This window comes from Pithys albifrons, chromosome 5 (genome assembly GCF_047495875.1).
Source record: "Pithys albifrons albifrons isolate INPA30051 chromosome 5, PitAlb_v1, whole genome shotgun sequence".
Classification (NCBI taxonomy): Eukaryota; Metazoa; Chordata; class Aves; order Passeriformes; family Thamnophilidae; genus Pithys; species Pithys albifrons.
In genome coordinates, this window is record NC_092462.1 from 4,606,606 (window position 1) to 4,624,718 (window position 18,113).

Sequence of the window (18,113 nt, forward strand, 5' to 3'; positions counted from 1 at the left end):
TGGGGGGTGCTGCAGGCATTCAGGAAGGTCAGGTTTGGAATTCTAACCAAGAAAACTTGTCATCTTCTCTTTAAAAGTTTGAGAAGTGCCTTTTTAAGGATCTTAATATTTCATGTAGATGTCAAAAGTGAATGCAGTTATAAACTGGAGGCAGAGAGTGAGGATTGGAAGGGATATAAAGTGACTCAGTGTAGTTCTTTTCCTCAGATATTTGACATTTAGCCCCTTGTGTGACTTAATAGGCAAAGGTATAAAATTACTTAAAATGTTTCTTCAGGAATGTCACTAAAAGAAAGGATTTAGACTTAAGCTACATCCTGACATCAAAGAAATGGACAGTCAAGATCATCATAAATTTAAAACTGCTGGAGTCTGGATTTTCTTAGGAGTCACTGAAACTTAATGCTTTCCATCTTCCCAATGCAGACATAGGAATGCTTCCAACCAAGAGGCAGCCTTGGAATTAAATTTAGAACTTCATCCTTAAATATCCTGCAGTATGCTATATTATATATTATTATTTTATGCCCATATTAACATACCAGAATCAAGGAATTTTCCCTCTTTCTATGCTTCTTTTTTTTCTTGCCCATGCTTCAATTTTAATATTTTTTTTCTTTATTTTCCTCCCCCTCTCCTGTTTGAGGAATGCTAAAGGAATAACACTCCCCAAACACTGTCAACTTCAGAGAGATGTTTGAAGATGTAAAGTTTTTTTTCATTTTGTAACGAAGTAATAAATATGTTTATTTTCACAGATATTGGTACTTGTGCAATAACAGCCATTCCTTTTGGGAAATCAAAAGTGCTTTTTACTTTGGAAGAGTTGGATGAGTTTGCTTTTGTGGATGAAACAGATCAACAGGCTGTCCCAGACGTAGCTCGGATTGGTCCTAGCCAAGAGAAATGGGGTTGGATAATGTTTGAGTGTGGCATTGAAAATTTAACTATAAAAGGTAAAGCTTATCTAGGCTTTATTGGGGTTTTTAATGTTATTGCTAGCAATCCTATAGTTAGGTCTTGAAGTGTAGCAACTACTTGATTAGAAATTGCTGAATACAGGTGGTCCCAAATAGTACATGCCTGTGGTAAATAAAATACATTACATAAGTGATACAATAAAGGAACTTGTAGTAGTAAATACCACTTAAAATATTGTATGAAATAATTCCCTGTAAACTCACTTCATCAGTTTCTGAACATTTCAGTGAAGGTTGAAATTGATGCTTTCACTGATTACTTAAATCCTGACCCTGCAATCCTGACCTTACTCACAGTAACTGCATGCAGGGCCAGGGGTTTGCTCTGGGAGGGGAAAGGTAGCTTCAAAATTAAAAAAATAACCCAGAATATATGTATTTTCTGTCATCCAAGTTCTTTTTTTAGGGAATACTATTTTTATATGAGTGCTCCTAATTACTTGGAACAAACTAATCACAGGCTTGAAGTTGTAGTGATAAATTCCTGTATAAAGTGTGAATGCATCTTGTGTAAGCAAAATTATGTGTATTTCTTTTAAGTGCAGACCTTTCCTATGGGGCATAACTTAGAGATATTTATGCACTGCAAACATTTACAGTCTCAGTGTTTTTACAGGAGGAAGGCAAAGTGGAGCAGTGTTGTACAACACATTTGGGGTCATGGGGAAATCAAGAGATACGGAGAGAGGTGGACTGCTTGCTTCAAACAACTCTTCAGACTCCCCCACGGGCAGTGGTTATAACACTGATGTGTCTGAAGACAACCTGCCTTGTGACAGAATAAGTCCTTCCTCAGATATTAATGGAAATTCAGTGTCAGATGAGCAGGTTTGTCTTTCACCTTTCACAGCGTCTGTTGGGAGTCAGTGGCCAGCACTAGTTTATTTTTCTTTGCCCAAAAGCACATGAAATTTTTTTTTATGCTAAGTTAGTGCTTTTCAGTATAATAATTTCCGAAAACAATTTCACTTTTGACTTTGTGATTCCGTTTTTTTTAAGGATGAAGGCGTTGAGTCTGATGATCTAAAAAAAGATATCCCCCTGATGCCTCCTCCCCCTGACTCCTGCAGCATGAAGTTGACAATCAAAGAAATCTGGTTTAGCTTTGCAGCCCCTACCAATGTGCGCTCTCCAGCCCATATATATTCAAGGTAAACTTTTACCTGATGTAAAAGAAAGAAAATGGCACTTGTGCTTTGTTAAATTGCAGTTGGATTTGGCAGATTCTGAGTGGAACTTCAATAATTTTTGAAGCTTCTCTGAAAGTGAAAAATTTTGGATTTTGTATTTATTGCAGTAACTCTTGCTTCAGTTTTATATTTTTGTAATGGATATGGAAGTGTTGCTAGAAAAATTCTAGCTAGATGTGATAAAAAGAAGAAAAGGAAGGTTAAAAAAACCAAGCCAAACAAAAAACCTCTCCCCAAAAGCTTCTGCTGAGATGGAAATCTGTGAAGGAGAAAGGCAGGGAGGATATTTCTTTTGCCCTATAAATTTCAAGATCCATCTTTGTAAGCTAGTTTTTCATATGGTGTATGTAGAATAAGACCAGTAGTTTAAGATCAGTATGGAGCTATAAATTAGAAAATACTCTGGTAATATTATTGCCTGAGCCCTTCAGCAAAAGTCCTTCATGAGGTGTTAATAACAGTCAGTGATGGCAATTTCAAACTGTATGATTTCAGTGGGGAGTACAAATGGGAAAAGGGAGGAACAGCAGTGGCAAAAGCAGATGAAATCATGAGTGTGTGAGCGAGTAAAACTAAAATTACCTTAGGTCCTCTTTGCCAGTGTTCATTTTCTGGGCAGTAACTCTGCATTTATCACTTTGCATTGCTGCCCTGTGGTGTTCCCCCTGCCTGCCTGGTGTCCAGAACAGCATTAGCAACCCTTGCTGCTGCCTGTGAGTGCTCCATTCTCTTCATGTCCCCCCAGGCAGCTGAATCTCCTGAGCACTGCAACGCCTGCAGTCGGCGCTTGGCTCGTTCCCATTGACCAGGTGAAATCGTCCCTGAATAAACTGGACACCGAGGGGACCCTGCGGGTCTGTGCTGTTATGGGCTGCATCATGACTGAGGCTCTGGAGGTAAATGGCCTTCACAAAAACCACAGGCATCTCAGAACAGTGCAATAAGTAATATATATTGTCTGGGGTTCTGGATATTTTCACTGACAGACTCGTGAACCTTCAGTTTAGAGCTGGTCACAAGAATTGGGTGCACAGCCCAAAAAATTTGAAAGCAAAATATAGTCAGCTGTTTCTGGTGAAGAAGCCTCGTGCTTCTGACCCTCCAGATAAAATAAGAGTAAGAAATATGGCTACAGTGCCTGGGATATTTAATGAAATACTTTTGTCTGCTGCTTGTTTGGTTGGCACCATCTAGTGGGAAGATTTCGAGGTGATACCTGTTGTTGAGATCCCATCTTGCACTGAGAAATTGATGTGTGAGGCTTGTTTTCTGCTGGCCTCAAAAACCATCCTTTGCAGCAGTCTCTTATTCCTACCTCCCTTCTTATTTTTTTTCCCTACCTCTTTTCTAGCATTAAACCAAATTACAAAAATTCCTGTTTTGTCTTTAACTAGGAATAGTCTCTTTGAAAATCCCAACTGTCTTTGCAAATATGTCTATTAGTCCAGAAGTAACTTTATAAAATTTGCAGTTTGAATCCAGTCTTTTGTATTATTACTTCATATCAACAGATAAGCATCAGGTATGATTTTTCACATACACTATTAAAAGTGAGGTGAGTGTCCATGTGGCAAATGTTTGTTTAAAATGGAGTTAGAGCTTCTATTGGAGGTGAAATCCTGTCATTTGTACTCATTTGCAATGATGTTCCTATGCTGAAAATGACTTTATTTTAATGTAGAATAAAAGTGTGCACTTCCCTCTGAGAAGCAAGTACAACAGGCTCACCAAAGTGGCTCGTTTCCTGCAAGAAAATCCTTCCTGTTTGCTCTGTAACATATTGCACCATTACCTGCACCAAGCCAATTACTCCATTATTGAGGATGCCACCATGGTGAGTTGCCCTGTAAAATTGGAAATAACTTGGTGTTTTAGTGTTAAATGTAGCAATTCTACTGTCTTAAATTTGCTAACAGTTTAAGGGAAGTTAACAAACAAGAAAATAAAATTCAAACTCCTATCTATCTTTAAAATGCTAAGTGGAGAGGACTGATGTCATGTCAGTTTCTTTCTATTCTGCCATTTCTGTTCTGGCCTGTATATATGCATAATGTTTATCAAGCTATTAGTCAATACATGACAAATCATAAACAAAAGGCATGCCTTTAAAATTATTAATCAGATTTCATTGCCTCTTTATCAGATGCCAGTGGCCTTTTCATGAGATTTCATTTTTCATGGTCTTAAAATTCGAATAGATCTAAAGTTTGTTAATGCAAGTGCATGACCTGTTTGGCTTATTCCAAACACTCTCCTTGGAACTAGTTTTCATTCCTATAGAAATACTGGGATAAAGTTTAAAGAAGGAACTTGAATTGTACAAACTTTTAAAGCTTAGGAATCTTGATGGCTTTAGAGGGCAAATGCCTGGATTGTAGTGGGAAATAGTTGTTTGAACAAACATCAGGCAGAAGGAGGAGTGTTTATTCCTGATTTTGTGTCATTTTCATAATCCAATTCCGCAGCTGTCAGATTTAAACACTCTGGTTTTCAACATGATTCTGTGATACTCAGCTGAGAGTCAGTGATCAGAAATAGCACAGTTTGTGGCAGAAATAGCACAGTTTGATTTGTGGTCAAAAGAACAGGTTTTTTTTTTCTTTAGGACAGTTCAATGGTGTAATCAAAACAGTCCCTATTTTTGGCCTCAAATTTATGTTCTTAAAATACTGTTTTACCAACAAGGGAAAAAACATCATCTTTTTAATTTCAGTTCTGTTTCTACTGTCAATCTAGTGTTGCTATGAATTTTAGCCTAATTCAGAGCCTTATAATTACTGAAGTGCTTTTACTTTTATATTTAATAAACCTGTTTCCTGCTGTTTATTTTTGGCCCCTCAGGTCATGTAGATAAATGTATTCACCATGCTCAATGAAGCTGTAATTTTTATCTCTTAGTTTTTGGCTGCTTCTCTCTGAATTGTCGTGGTGTGGTACCAGCATGTTTGTCATGAGCCTTCTGAGCACAAAGATTTAATGCAGCTTTGGCTTTTTTTCCTTCCAGTTTACTTCAAAATGCTGTGATACAAATTTTAACTGTTTGTTTGGTTTTTTTTAAAGAGTGATGGCCTTCCTGCCTTAGTCACCTTAAAAAAAGGTCTGGTTGCCTTAGCAAGGCAGTGGATGAAGTTCATTGTGGTAACCCCAGCCTTTAAAGGAGTCAGTCTACACAGACCAGCCCAGCCAGTGAAACTGCAGCCAAACGCCTGCCACGAGCACGAGGATGGGCTGGGCCTGGACAACGGGGCGGGTCTGCAGAGTGACACAAGTGCTGATGGGGCAGAGTTTGAATTTGATGCAGGTACTCTTGTGTTCTTCTGCTTCCATAAAAAAAGTCATGGGGACAAGTAGGTCCTCTCAGAGAGTTTGTATCTTCTTTTAATGCTTGAATACATTATAGTCTTCATTTTATTTTAGAATTATTGAACTTCATTTTAAACTCATCTTCACTCTTATAATTATAATCTTCACAATTATAATTATAGCATTAAAATAATTAGTACTTGTGCAGGAAAAAACAAAACAGGAGACCTCTCTTTCTTCACAAGCTTTGTCTTGTTATCTCCTGCACAAAATACATCGACTTAATCACCTGCTACCTTAGAAGTAGGATTTTGTTGTGCAGGCTCTGACCTTAGTTAAGAGTTGTAAGATGCAATTCTATGGATTCTGCCAGTCATAGCTTAAAACTATTCTTTGTGAAGACATTTTCTCTTCTTTTTTTACCCCCCTCCTCATTTTTACTACTGAAGTGGTAAAATTTCTATTGTCATCTTACATGTTGCCAATTTAAAATAAGCTGCTCATTTAGCTTTGTATTTGATACAGAGGTGACTTAAGAACTGCAGAAGGGAAGGGCATAAATAATACATGTTATTGGAGCATTTTTGTTGTGTTGATTTCATGAGGAAAAAATAATAAAAAAAATCAGGAGGAGAATCTGCTTTTAGTTAAAAGCCAGGCAACAGTTATCAGCTTAAAGAGAGCAAACCTGAATATGTTTATGAGTGAAACTTGTATGTAATCATACAGTACGATGGAAAATGTTATTCCCTTCTCTAAAACATCTGCTTTGGTTCAGCAGAAACACTTGGATTATTAAACCAAATCCAGTAGGTGCTGACTGAGGTTTTTCTTCTTTGTCTTCACATTGCCTAGACAGCTGTGTAGGTGTGTGTCAGAATTTGGGAGTTCATGACTGCCTGTAAATAAATGTGCCTAATAATAGATGCTCTTGGTTCCCCACATGTATAAAACTGAGGAATAACCATCTGCTTGGTTGCAGCCACTGTCAGTGAGCACACAATGCTCCTGGAGGGAACAGCCAACCGGCCTCCCCCTGCCAGCGCCTCCTCGGGGCCCGTCACCGGCGCTGAGATCATGAGGAAGCTGTCCAAGACTCACACTCACAGCGACTCTGTCCTGAAGATAAAGGTGAGTTTCCAGCACCACGCACCAGGGGAAGGTGGTTTGTTGTCTTGGTTTTGTTTTGGCTTCCCAGCCCCCGAGCTGCCCCTCTTTCTCCCTACGCTTCTCAAAGTGGGTGAAAAGAAAGGGAAAAAAAACTTGAAAGAAACTGAATTGAGTCAGAGTATATATGTATTTTTCTAAAGGTTTCTGAACGCTTATATATACACAATCTGCACCCAACATCGGAAAACTTCCAGGGGAAAAGGGAAAGGGAAGGGGAAAATAGGGACAACAAAGGGACAAAACAGAACAAATAGGAACAACTAGACACCCCCACCCAACCCCCAAGCAAACCAGTACGATACAATCCTACCAACGACTCTCAGAAGAAAGCCAGCTCTTTCTCACACTCTCTCTCACATCCTCTCTCTGATCTCCTGTTTGGCTCTGACAAGGGACTGAAAGCAGCAAAACTCCCTGCTCCCAACCCTTGCCAGAACAAGAAGACCGCACACTTCCTGTCTCCCTCTCTGATATCCTCCCTTGTCACATGGGAGGGGGGAAAAAAAAAACGGGTGGGGAATACCTAGGAGATGAGCCTTTCCCTAGTTACACGTGGTTACCAGGAAAGGCCTGGATCAAAACTGTCACATTTGTAGCAGTTCTGTTGGCTGCAGATGAATAATTCTGTGTCTAAAAGGGAACTATAACTGTAGCACATGGAAGGTGTGCTCCTGACACTATGAAAGTGGTGCTTGATCAGCTGACTTATATTCTACATCTGTTCATTGTTTTTCTTGTCAATTAACTTCAGTATAAAGGTGCATCACTTAAAGATATGCCTTAACCTTTATGTGTTTTCACCTATTTCCAGAAGCAGAAATGAGAATTTAACTATGATCACAGAATCATAGAATTGATTGGGTTAGAAAAGACCTCCGAGATCATCGAGTCCAACCCCTGGTCCAACTCCAGTCCCTTTACCAGATCATGGCACTCAGTGCCACGCCCAATCTCAGTTTAAAAACCTCCAGGGATGGGGAATCCACTCCCTCTCTGGGCAGCCCATTCCAATGCCTGAGCACTCTCTAAAGAAGTTTTTTCTGCTCTCCAACTTAAATTTCCCCTGGCAGAGCTTGAGCCCGTGCCCCCTTGTCCTATTGCTGAGTGCCTGGGAGAAGAGACCAACCCCCACCTGGCTGGAACTTCCCTTCAGGTAGTTCTAGACAGTGCTGAGGTCACCTCTGAGCCTCCTCTTCTCCAGGCTAAACACCCCCAGCTCCCTCAGCCTCTCCCCACAGCACTTGTGCTCCAGTCCCTTCTCCAGCCTTGTTGCTCTTCTCTGGTACCAGATCTGAGATCGCCAAAGCTCTCAAATAACTTGCTGTACAATTATTGTGTTCCAGTCTCATATTCAGAGAAGATGTCCCTTCCTTTTTGCAGTTTGCCCTTCACTGGTGTCTTTGCTTTCTCCCCCAAGGGCATCCATCCATATCATTCCCTGAGTTACACCAGTGGAGACACAGCCACGGACTCCCCGGTGCACGTTGGCCGCTCCGGAATGGCGGTCAAGGAGAGTCCAAGGAAAGAGAGTCTGCTCAGCTACCTGACTGGGAGCTTTCCCAGCCTGCACAACCTCCTGGAAGGGACTCCTCAAAGAAGTGCAACTGCAGTTAAAAGCAGTTCTTTAACAAGAACAGGTATGATGTGGCATAAGTGAGCTAAAGGAGTGGATTTTATTTTAATGATTTATTTAAAAAAGATGCTGTGTTGTCACTATGAGATACCATGTCTGTTTAAAATCCTTCCTCCTTTCCCCCAAATAAGAATAATAGTTTTTATTAGCAGTTCCTAGACATTGCTGCACCATACCATTTCCTAGAAGCAAACAGCAAGTGCATCAGGTTAGGAAAAGAAATTATAACTAATAAAATATATAAACTATTTTCCCCTTTATGTAGCCTTAATTTTACTTAGCTTTAATTTGTGTGTTTAATACATAATTACTTAAGTGGGCCTTTTTGAATAAATAAATGTAGTGATCATTCTCTATTTGTAATTTTTTTACTTTGTAAGTAACTCAAAAAGTGGACTAAAACTAATATTTCAGTAATTTAATTTGCATTTAATAATTTCCAGACTTTTAGTAATAGTCTTTTGAACAAATGGGTTAGAAATTTGAAATACATACATTGAAATTTTTATCTCTTCTCTGTTATCTTCCTTGTTCACTGTGTTGTTACCTGTTTTTCTCTATATGTAAATTATAAATTTGCTACTCTATTTTCTCTAAAATCTCTCTCCTTTGCTGTCAGGGACTGAAATATTGTTCAGAAAAAAAGGTATTTTGGTTTCTTAATGACTCCTTTCCTTTAATTATTGGTAGACATGAGCAAGTGCAGAGGCACTTGTAGTGGAACATCCATTGGTGTCATAGTGTAACTTCTGTGGTAGCACCTGTAGTGCTGTTTGACAAGTTATTTAGTGGAACAAACCTGGACATTTGGGCTTTCTTTTGTAGTAAATAGGTGTTGTCAGTAAAACTGTGCTGTGCTCCTTGGTTTTGCTGACTTGGACACAACAAATGCTAAAGCTCCTGCTCTGTGTGTTTAGGAAACACCATGGCCACAGACATGTTATCCGAACACCCTCTGCTGTCTGAACCATCCTCTGTGAGTTTCTATAACTGGATGTCGAATGCTGTGGGCAACAGAGGGAGTGTAGTCCAGGAAAGTCCTGCCCCCAAGTCTGGACACAACAGTCTTCCAACAGGTATTGCTGATTGCAGCTGAATTTGAGACGTCACTTTGGGTTGGCTGGTCCTGTGTTTACCACTTCTGTCTGAAAATGATTGGAGTGAGTGACTTGTGTGCCACAAGACTTACTCATTTCAAAATACCACTTGTGGGACTTCTCAGCAAACCAGAAAATGGCAAAAACCCCTGTTGTATTAATTTCTGTCACCCTGCATTCATAATTCAGCTTTTTCTTGCATTTGAACATACTTCCAAAACCATGTACAGCTGTCAAAAGCTAAGCCATAGGATCATCTTCTGTTGCAGAGTTCCTTGGATTTTGTTGGTTATTTTTCATCTAATTTGCATATGCTTTGGGGGAGTAATTTTTGCATTGGAATTCTTGCTCTTTCTTAGTTCAATTTGGGGACTGAATATAAACATTATTTTGAGACTAAACACAAACTTTGAGACTGTATTTTAAGTGTAACTTAGGAGTGGGAATGATTAACTGGTGTAAGGAAATGGAGAAAAAATATATAAGTGAAAGCCTTACATGTATTAAAGAAACAGATGTGTAGCAATTTATTGCAGCTTATTTATTATTCTTGTAAACCTGTTGTCTCGGTTTGAGGGGAAAAACCAAAATGTTTTACCCACAAGCAGGGGAGGGGCCTCCTCCACAATAATCACACCACTCTTTATCAAATTTAAGAAAAGGAATTTTAATACAAGAAGGATAACTGCTATATATATATATATATATATGTAAACAGACTAGTGCAACCCACTTCCCCAACACCATAAGAGAAAAAAAAAAAAAAAAAAAAAAAAACAACAACAAAACCCAGCAGGTTTTCCTCCGGGAGAAAAGGTTATACTTAAGTGTCCTTGTCACAGCCCGCTGGCTGCAGAGTGAGTTTCAGTCCCTCTCCAGCGAAACAAACGAGCAGTGAGCTTTCAGATGGACTCAGTCTCTTCCCCCTGTGTTCCCCGTCCAAGAAGCAGAAAGGTACGAGCAACCAGCAGCAAATCCAAGGCAGGTAGCAGTACTTTTTCCAAGGCAGGAAAAAGTAATCCGAAGTAGGCAGCGGCAAGACAGCCAGGGAAAACCCCAGCAGTAACCAGCAGGGCAGCCTGCCTCCTTGGAGCCCCCACTCCCCCGTTCCGCCGAGCCAAGACTGAGGAGAATATCCAAAAAAAAAAACCAAAAGAGACAAACCTGCCCCCACCCCAGCGATCACAGTTAACTGCTTCTTTTGTTAACCGCTGGCCTGGGCAGTTAAGTGGCAGGGGAGAGAATTTACATAATAATCCCAAACTACAACACCTGTCGTCATTCATAATACTCAAATGCATGTGTCTTACTTTTCTCTTTTACTAACACTACTGATACTTCCTTTTTTTTCACCGTTTCAGCAATATCAGAGTGTTTGTTTATACTAAATGCCACTTTTGTGAGGATACAGACCTGACTAGGGCTCTGATTTTCTCTGTGGGTGGCTTGTGTTATCTGTGTAATTAACCTTGCTGAATTAACGCAGTCGGTGGTGATAAAATTCGCTGTGGTGTTAGTGTTCCATGGGTATTTATTTTTCAGGTGTGGCACCCAATCTTCCTACTATTCCTTCTGCTTCAGACTTCAACACAGTGTTGTCCAGTGACCAGAACACCCTGGATGGCACCCACTCGCAGCACAGCACCAGTCAGGATGACATTGCAGGAGTGGAAGAGGGTAACCAGGGCTTTCCTGCTGTCCAGCTGGCAGATGCACAGGTAACTGGGGTTGTGCATCAACAAATGGTGGAACAGGAACACAGGAATAATGTAGGCAATCGGAGCTAAATCAGTGGGTTTTGGTTTGTAGGTTGTTTTCAAGCCTCTGCTGAGCTACACGGGGATTCAGTCTCAGGATGCAGTGCCCCTGTGCTATCGAATGTACTTTGGGGAGCACCTCTCCTTCTCAGGGACTCTGGACTGCCTCAGGGCAGATATTGTGGACTCAGACACAGCCAAGGAAAGGAAAAGCAAGCGAGCCCGAAGGTATGTTGTGAGAGATTTGAAAACAGGTATATTGATTAAAGGACAGAAATCACATGTTTCAAGATCATTTTGTGTTCCAAAGCACTGCCACGGAAGAAGGAGAGGCCTTTTTTCTTTCAATCTTGCATTTTGTCTTCCTGTTTGAAGAGGGTTTTTTAAGCTTTCTATGGAATGGTTTGGGCATTGTAAGTATTTAAATCTCAGCTGCTTTTGAAAATTGGAGATTGGAGAAAGGACAGCTGGTGGGAATAATAGTGGGGGGGGATTTGAGTAGCTCTTAAAGGATGTTCTTCAATTAATCCTATAAATGATGATGTTACTTTTGGAGTAAATGCTGACTCTTCCTCTGGACCAGTTTTGGGCAAAGGTTTAAGATATGATGGAATGATTAACTGAGTTTCACAGAACTGAATGATTGCTAGATTGTTAGCACACAGTATGAAACTGCAAAAGTTCATTTTATTATGTTTAGAACTATAGCAAGAAGATGATATCCTAAGGGAAATAAAGGGATGGATCCAGTAAATTAGATGTACTACCATGTAAAAAATATACGACTCTCACTCATAAAAGAAAACAAGGCAGTAACTTGTACCTTTTTGTTTCCTTAGGCAAGGAGCTGTTAATCTTCCTCCTCTGGAATTCAAACCAGCTTTGATGTTGGAAACTTTCAGTATTAGCGCTGTTGTGATGGAGAAATCCATGTGCACCCCTCATAACTCCACCAATGCCCTCTCTTTCCACGACCTGAACAAACGCTACTACAACACTTTCCACTGCAACTTCACCATTTCCTGCCAGTCCATCAGCCAGCACGTGGACATGGCGCTGGTGCGTCTCATCCACCAGTTCAGCACCATGATTGACGACATCAAGGCCACGCAGACAGACATCAAACTCAGCAGGTACACGGCTGGCTCAGCCTCCCCGACCCCGACCTTCAAAACGCGCAAACACCGCGACTTCCGCTCCTCCGACTTCAGCCGCAGCTCCCGAGGGAGCCTCAACGGCGGCAACAGGGTCAACAACACCAAGAGCAAACGGGCAAACAACGAGAACAACAAAAAGGAGTCTCGCAACAAGAATTCCTTGGGGAGGTCAGAACGAAGGACTTCCAAAGTGTCCAGGAAAGGTTCAAAGGATGTGGTTGACCACGTGACCATTCACATGGATGACTCGGACTCTATCACGGTGTCGGAACAGAGCGAACCTTCTGCTGAGTGCTGGCAAAACATGTACAAGCTGCTGAACTTCTATTCACTCATTTCTGATCCCACTGGCATTTTAGAAAAGTCTTCTGAAACTTTTGGGCCAACAGGTAATGCAAGTAACTAAGAGCTTGTGCTTTTGCCCAAATGCGTTCCAAAGTTTGATCATAACTCAATTTTTGGAACTTGCCTACCCCATCTAACTTGGGTCAGAGGCACAAGTGGTGAGGATGGGGGCAGCTTGTAGTTATTTCACTGAGATAGTGTATAAAAGAGAAGTTTAACTTTCTCACTAATTTTGTAATGTGGAGTGAGTTTTTTCTTCCCAAGGTGCTGTTTTGTTTTCAAGGGGCTACTATAAATGTTATATATTATCATTCTGTGAAAATATGCAAGGGGAGTTAATTTCTGCCTTGAAAATGACCAACAGCAAAAAAACAATCTGTGAACCTAATTGAGAGAGAAGGAAAGGTGAAACACTAATTTTGGTAAAGTCCCACAAAGATGTCAGGTGTTTGTGCCATAATTGCATGCAAAGGTTTGAGATCTGGCATAATCATTGCTCTCTGTTTCTGACATATTTTAGCACAGCAGAGTAAATTTGAGAGCTATCTGAGCATCATTGTGTTTGCTGGTGAACTTAGGCTGCTCTAAATACACAGGGGATGGTATAGTTACTCATTAGGCATATTTTCTTTGGGCTTCTTTTAACTAAAGAATGAAAGAGTGAGGAAGTGTCAAAAGGAGAGCTTTTATTTAAGCACATGCCAGTGTCTTTCACGTGCAGAAGAACATACCCAGTTACGATATCTGCACAAAACGTAAATTTTCTTACACAGTTTTTATGCTCTTGAGTGTTGAAAAGGAAAACTTGCTTATCCAAAACTGAATTATAAGAACTTTTGGCTGAGAAACAGTCAAAAAGAAAAGGGACAATTGGAAAGTGCCAAGGCATTTTTCTAACATAACAATAAAATCAGATAATGGTGAATATTTATATCAGTCACATAAGAATGTATTTGTGAATAATAATGCAATGACATCACTCATTATTGTGCCCATTGTGTTCAGTTGGAATGGTTTAGGGTGGAACGAGCGAGGCACAGGTAATTTGCCTAACAAGATCCTTGGTTTCAAACACAAATACAAAGGTGTGCCAGGGATGCCTGGTGACCAATTGCTGACCCAGCTCTCGGTGCTGCAGGTGTTCGGAGCCCCACGGAGCCGGCCTGCAGGGTGGTGTTCGAGAACGAGCAGGAGAACGGCCGCAAGCGCAGCCTGGTGACGGCGGAGCCGCAGCACGTCACCCTCATCGTGTTTGGGATCGGCATGGTGAACAGGACCCACCTGGAGGCGGACATTGGGGGGCTCACCATGGAGTCTGAGCTGAAGAGGATCCATGGCAGTTTCACCCTGAAGGAGAAGATGAAAGGTGGGATGAGCTAAAGTGTTCTCTGGAGTTAAACTGGCTGCCAGCTTTGTGTGTTTATGTGCAGGAGGCTGAACATGAGCCAACAGTGTGGCCAAGAAGGCCAATTGGCATCCTGGCCTGTATAGTGTGGCCAGCAGGACCAGGGCAGTGATCCTTCCCCTGGGCTGAGTGCTGGTGAGGCCACACCTTGAGTGTTGTGTTCAGTTCTGGGCCCCTCAGTTCAGGAAAGAGATTCAGGGGCTGGAGTGGGTCCAGAGAAGAGCAATGAGGCTGGTGAAGGGACTGGAGCACAAGTGCTGTGGGGAGAGGCTGAGGGAGCTGGGGGTGTTTAGCCTGGAGAAGAGGAGGCTCAGGGGAGACCTTATCACTCTCTATAACTGCCTGAAAGGATGTTGTAGCCAGGTGGGAGTTGGTTTCTTCTCCCAGGCACTCAGCAACAGAACAAGAGGGCACGAACTCAAGCTCTGCCAGGGGAAATTGAAGTTGGACATCAGAAAAAAATTCTTTCCAGAGGGATAATCAGACGTTGGAATGGCCTGCCCAGAGAGGTGGTGGACTCACTGTCCCTGGAGGTTTTTAATATGAGACTGGACGTGGCACTCAGTGCCTTGATCTAGTAATCAAAGTGGGGTTGGATCAAGGGTTGGACTTGATGATTTCAGAGCTGATTCTGTGATTCTGTGTGTAATGTGTGTGGGTAGTATGGTAATATTCAACAAGCTGAAGGATTTTAGAAGGATTCAAGATTTTCAGAGAATGCCATGAAGGAAATTCGCTTGGAAAATACTCACTCCTTTCATTTTCAAAAGCTTTCTTCTTGTCACAATTTAAAGTTGTTATTACTTAACATATTACTAAAACTGTAATTTTTCCATTATTTTACTGCTACTATGTATATGAAAGCACTAGGCACACCTGGGAGTATTTTACTGAATGAAATGCTTTTGAATACCTTTCTTTCTTTCTTAAAGATGTACTACATCAAAAGATGACTGAGACCTGTGCCACTGCTCACATAGGAGGGGTCAATATTGTCCTGCTGGAGGGAATCACCCCAAATATCCAGTAAGTATGAAGCCTCACAATGTCCAGTTGTTCAAGTGCAGAGAATTGAATTGTGTGTTGTTTCTCCTATACTTCTGTTTTTGAGAATAACAGGTTCAAACCATACAGGATTTTTAGGGAATAGTTAACCTACTGATGCTGATTATTCCCATTTAAGATCTGTAGTGTTTCTTTAATGGATGTCTTTTTTAACTCCCATGACGCTTCATTCGTTGTGTTATTTTTACACTTTTAACATGCCTTTTTCACCCTTTATAGAATTGTCACAACTGAGCAGGGAAGGGGGAGAGAATCCCTTCTTGTGCATGAACATCATGAATGACTTGCTCAACATCCACATTGTTTTGGGGGTTTTTTTGCCAGGTTCACAAACTCAGAAAGGCCATGCATTATTTTGCTTTGTTTCTAGCTGAATTTCTTTGTGTTTGAGTTGCAGAACAGCAGCAGAATCACAATTGTTTGTTGCAGATCACCCTCACTCAGCTTGGGTGTTAGCTGGGTAACCCCCAGTATGTGATCTGGTTTTACAGTATGAATGTTGTAGGCAAGGGGTAAATAACACGACTTGAGTCTCTCTCTCTCTTCTTTGAATTCCTGGTTAGTTTGGAAGATGCTCCATAAAACTTAAAACATAAAGAATTTTATAATTTCCTCAGCTAAATTGCTTCCAATAAATGTGTTTCAAAGGGATAAATAAAAGTTCTGATCTGATAGCCATGAAGGGTTTTTTGAAGGTGGCTGAGGCTCTTCATGTCTGTTTTACATCATCATCTAACTGAGCTTCCATATAGGGAGGGTACAAAAGGAAAGGGGGAAAATGCTTAAAAACAACAAACCTGAACCAAACCAAACCCTTCAACTTGGTAAATTTGGATGTCAATGTCATATTGTGGGTTACAAGTAATTAACTGACTAATTTTGCATGGATGTTTATCCTTTATTTGCTTTGTTTTTGTTTTTCTTGCTTTCTCTTCAATCTTCATCTGTAGACTGGAGGATTTTCCTACATCTCCTACAAGCACAGCCAAACAAGAATTTCTGTATGTCATATTATTATGTTTAATAGTCTTGCAATTAACTCTGTGTCCTGTAGCTGGTGGCTGCATTCCTGCTGTGTGTGATTGTGTAGGAAAATGTTGCTTGAATACATTTTAGTTTAACATCTAGTACTGCCTAGATAAGCTTTTAATGTAGCCTGCTAAATATCTGTCCAAAAAAGCACTTATGAATGTTAACAATCAAGGTGGAGTGGCTTAAACTCTGCCTGTGCTTTTACTGGTAGTGAAGGTGACCCTCTTCATGTTCCCCAGACCCTCTGAGGGTGGAGGTCTCTCTCCCAAAATATGCAGTGTCTTTTGTATATTCAGTGTTGTGATGAAACAGGATTAACTTTAAAATGCCTTTACAGAAGGTAGCTCTGGAAGGACAGGTGGTGGACTGTATAACTGCAAGGGATGTAGAGCAAATATTGGGGGTTGTGTTCCTTTTTGTCTGGTAGCAACATTAAACCAGCAGAAGAAAGCACATTTTTCATTGTGCATCCCTGAGCAGTTGAGTTCATTGCCTTAGGATGTGGTCAACAAAAGCATAAATGAATAAAAGGATTGGATAAATCCCTGTAGGATAGATCTGCTGTGAGTCATGGATGCTGGAATGGAGGGCAGAATGACTTTATTTACACCTCAGGTATCTGCTGCTGCCTGAGTTTTCAGCTGACTCTGTAATAACTCCTGTCTGTTATGGGCCTCCTGCTGGCTTTTTTCCTGTCCTTCTCATAACATTCCCAAAAATCTGTTGAGTGCTAGCCTTGTAGTCGCTTCTCTAGTGGGACAGAGGCTTTTGTCTGGAGAGTGATTATGGGTCTGAGAACATGTATGTAACTTAAATATTGATGAATGATTTTAATAATGTGCAGCCAGATCTGTTACAGGTGCATCACTGCAGGTAAGCAAACTGCAGATAATTAACATGCAGTCCTCATTCCAGATCAATGTATACCCAGGCAGTTGTTCCACACCTCATGTTGTCATGGAAGTAGGTTTTTTGGAGGCAAACTAATTTGTAGCATGAAGTATGGAAATACCTTAGCAGAAAAGCACAGTTAATCTTGCTGAAGTATTGGTGTAATAGTTTTTTATTTAAAGAAGTGGTTAAAATGGTTTGAATGTAGTAGTGTTTTTGTGTTACACATGGGGGTGGAAATGTGTTCTTGACTGGCCTCACAATAGTTGAGTCAGAATGGGAGCAGGGAGAGAGTAGGAAATCAGCAAATATCGAGACATAAACGATTGTGGTTTTGTATTTAAGAGGTGGATTATAATAAGTTTGATCTTTTCTTAAGTATCATTTCCTTGTATAATGTTTTTTCTGAAAATAATTGTGCATTAAGATTTGTTTCCTCCTTCGTATTTCTGCAAATTCTTCATAAATTTTGAAATTATTTCTACTTGACAGTCTACCCTGAAACATTAAACCAACCTTTAAGTTGCTTGTAGCTCTTGTGTAGCTGTGAAAATATAAGAATGTTCCTTGAGCTTCAGTCAATCTGCTGTTGATAGGCCTGTGGTTGCATTACAGTGCTGTTTGTTTCTTCATTTATAAGCAGAAGGATGATGTCTTTTTTCTGTTTGTATTTCCACACCTGGGAGTGGAATTACATTGTAGCTTTCACCATTAAACCAAGCTGTCTAGGGAGCAATTTAAATCATGATACATGAAGTATTTTAGCCTTGCTCCTTAAAATACAGTATTTGAGAAACTTGCATGGAATGCTGCAATTTTATGGAGTCTCTTTCTCAGCCATTTTAGCTGATGTGCTGCATCTTCACAACACACATCCTTCTCTTTGAGGCTGTGATACCCTGTGCTGGCTGCATAATATACTTCCATTGGGTAACCCTCCAGGAATTGACCACAGAGGAGAAACATTAATGTGTTGCCCCAATAATCTTTTCCAATAGGAGCTGAGTGAATTCTGCTATGCCAGAATGTCATTTTGACATCCAAAACTGTCAGCTTTGTGCAGTTGTATTTTTATCTGGGGTGACCAT

At 40.6% G+C, this 18,113-nt stretch overlaps 1 protein-coding gene across 8 annotated transcripts in view; it reads left to right on the forward strand.

Annotated features, from left to right (window-relative positions):
- Positions 1–18,113, forward strand: part of BLTP1 (bridge-like lipid transfer protein family member 1) — a 99,168-nt gene that overhangs the window by 48,649 nt on the left and 32,406 nt on the right. For 7 of the 8 annotated variants that reach the window (XM_071555511.1, XM_071555512.1, XM_071555514.1 and 4 more), the window contains exons 35-49: positions 759–956; positions 1,597–1,808; positions 1,980–2,131; positions 2,916–3,066; positions 3,852–4,004; positions 5,231–5,471; positions 6,456–6,604; positions 8,061–8,280; positions 9,194–9,352; positions 10,916–11,091; positions 11,183–11,358; positions 11,970–12,676; positions 13,771–13,998; positions 14,970–15,063; positions 16,053–16,103. In XM_071555511.1, coding sequence (XP_071411612.1) covers positions 759–956; positions 1,597–1,808; positions 1,980–2,131; positions 2,916–3,066; positions 3,852–4,004; positions 5,231–5,471; positions 6,456–6,604; positions 8,061–8,280; positions 9,194–9,352; positions 10,916–11,091; positions 11,183–11,358; positions 11,970–12,676; positions 13,771–13,998; positions 14,970–15,063; positions 16,053–16,103 — 3,067 coding nt within the window. The remainder of the gene's footprint in view (positions 1–758; positions 957–1,596; positions 1,809–1,979; positions 2,132–2,915; positions 3,067–3,851; positions 4,005–5,230; positions 5,472–6,455; positions 6,605–8,060; positions 8,281–9,193; positions 9,353–10,915; positions 11,092–11,182; positions 11,359–11,969; positions 12,677–13,770; positions 13,999–14,969; positions 15,064–16,052; positions 16,104–18,113) is intronic. The other variant, XM_071555513.1, reaches the window with a different exon arrangement.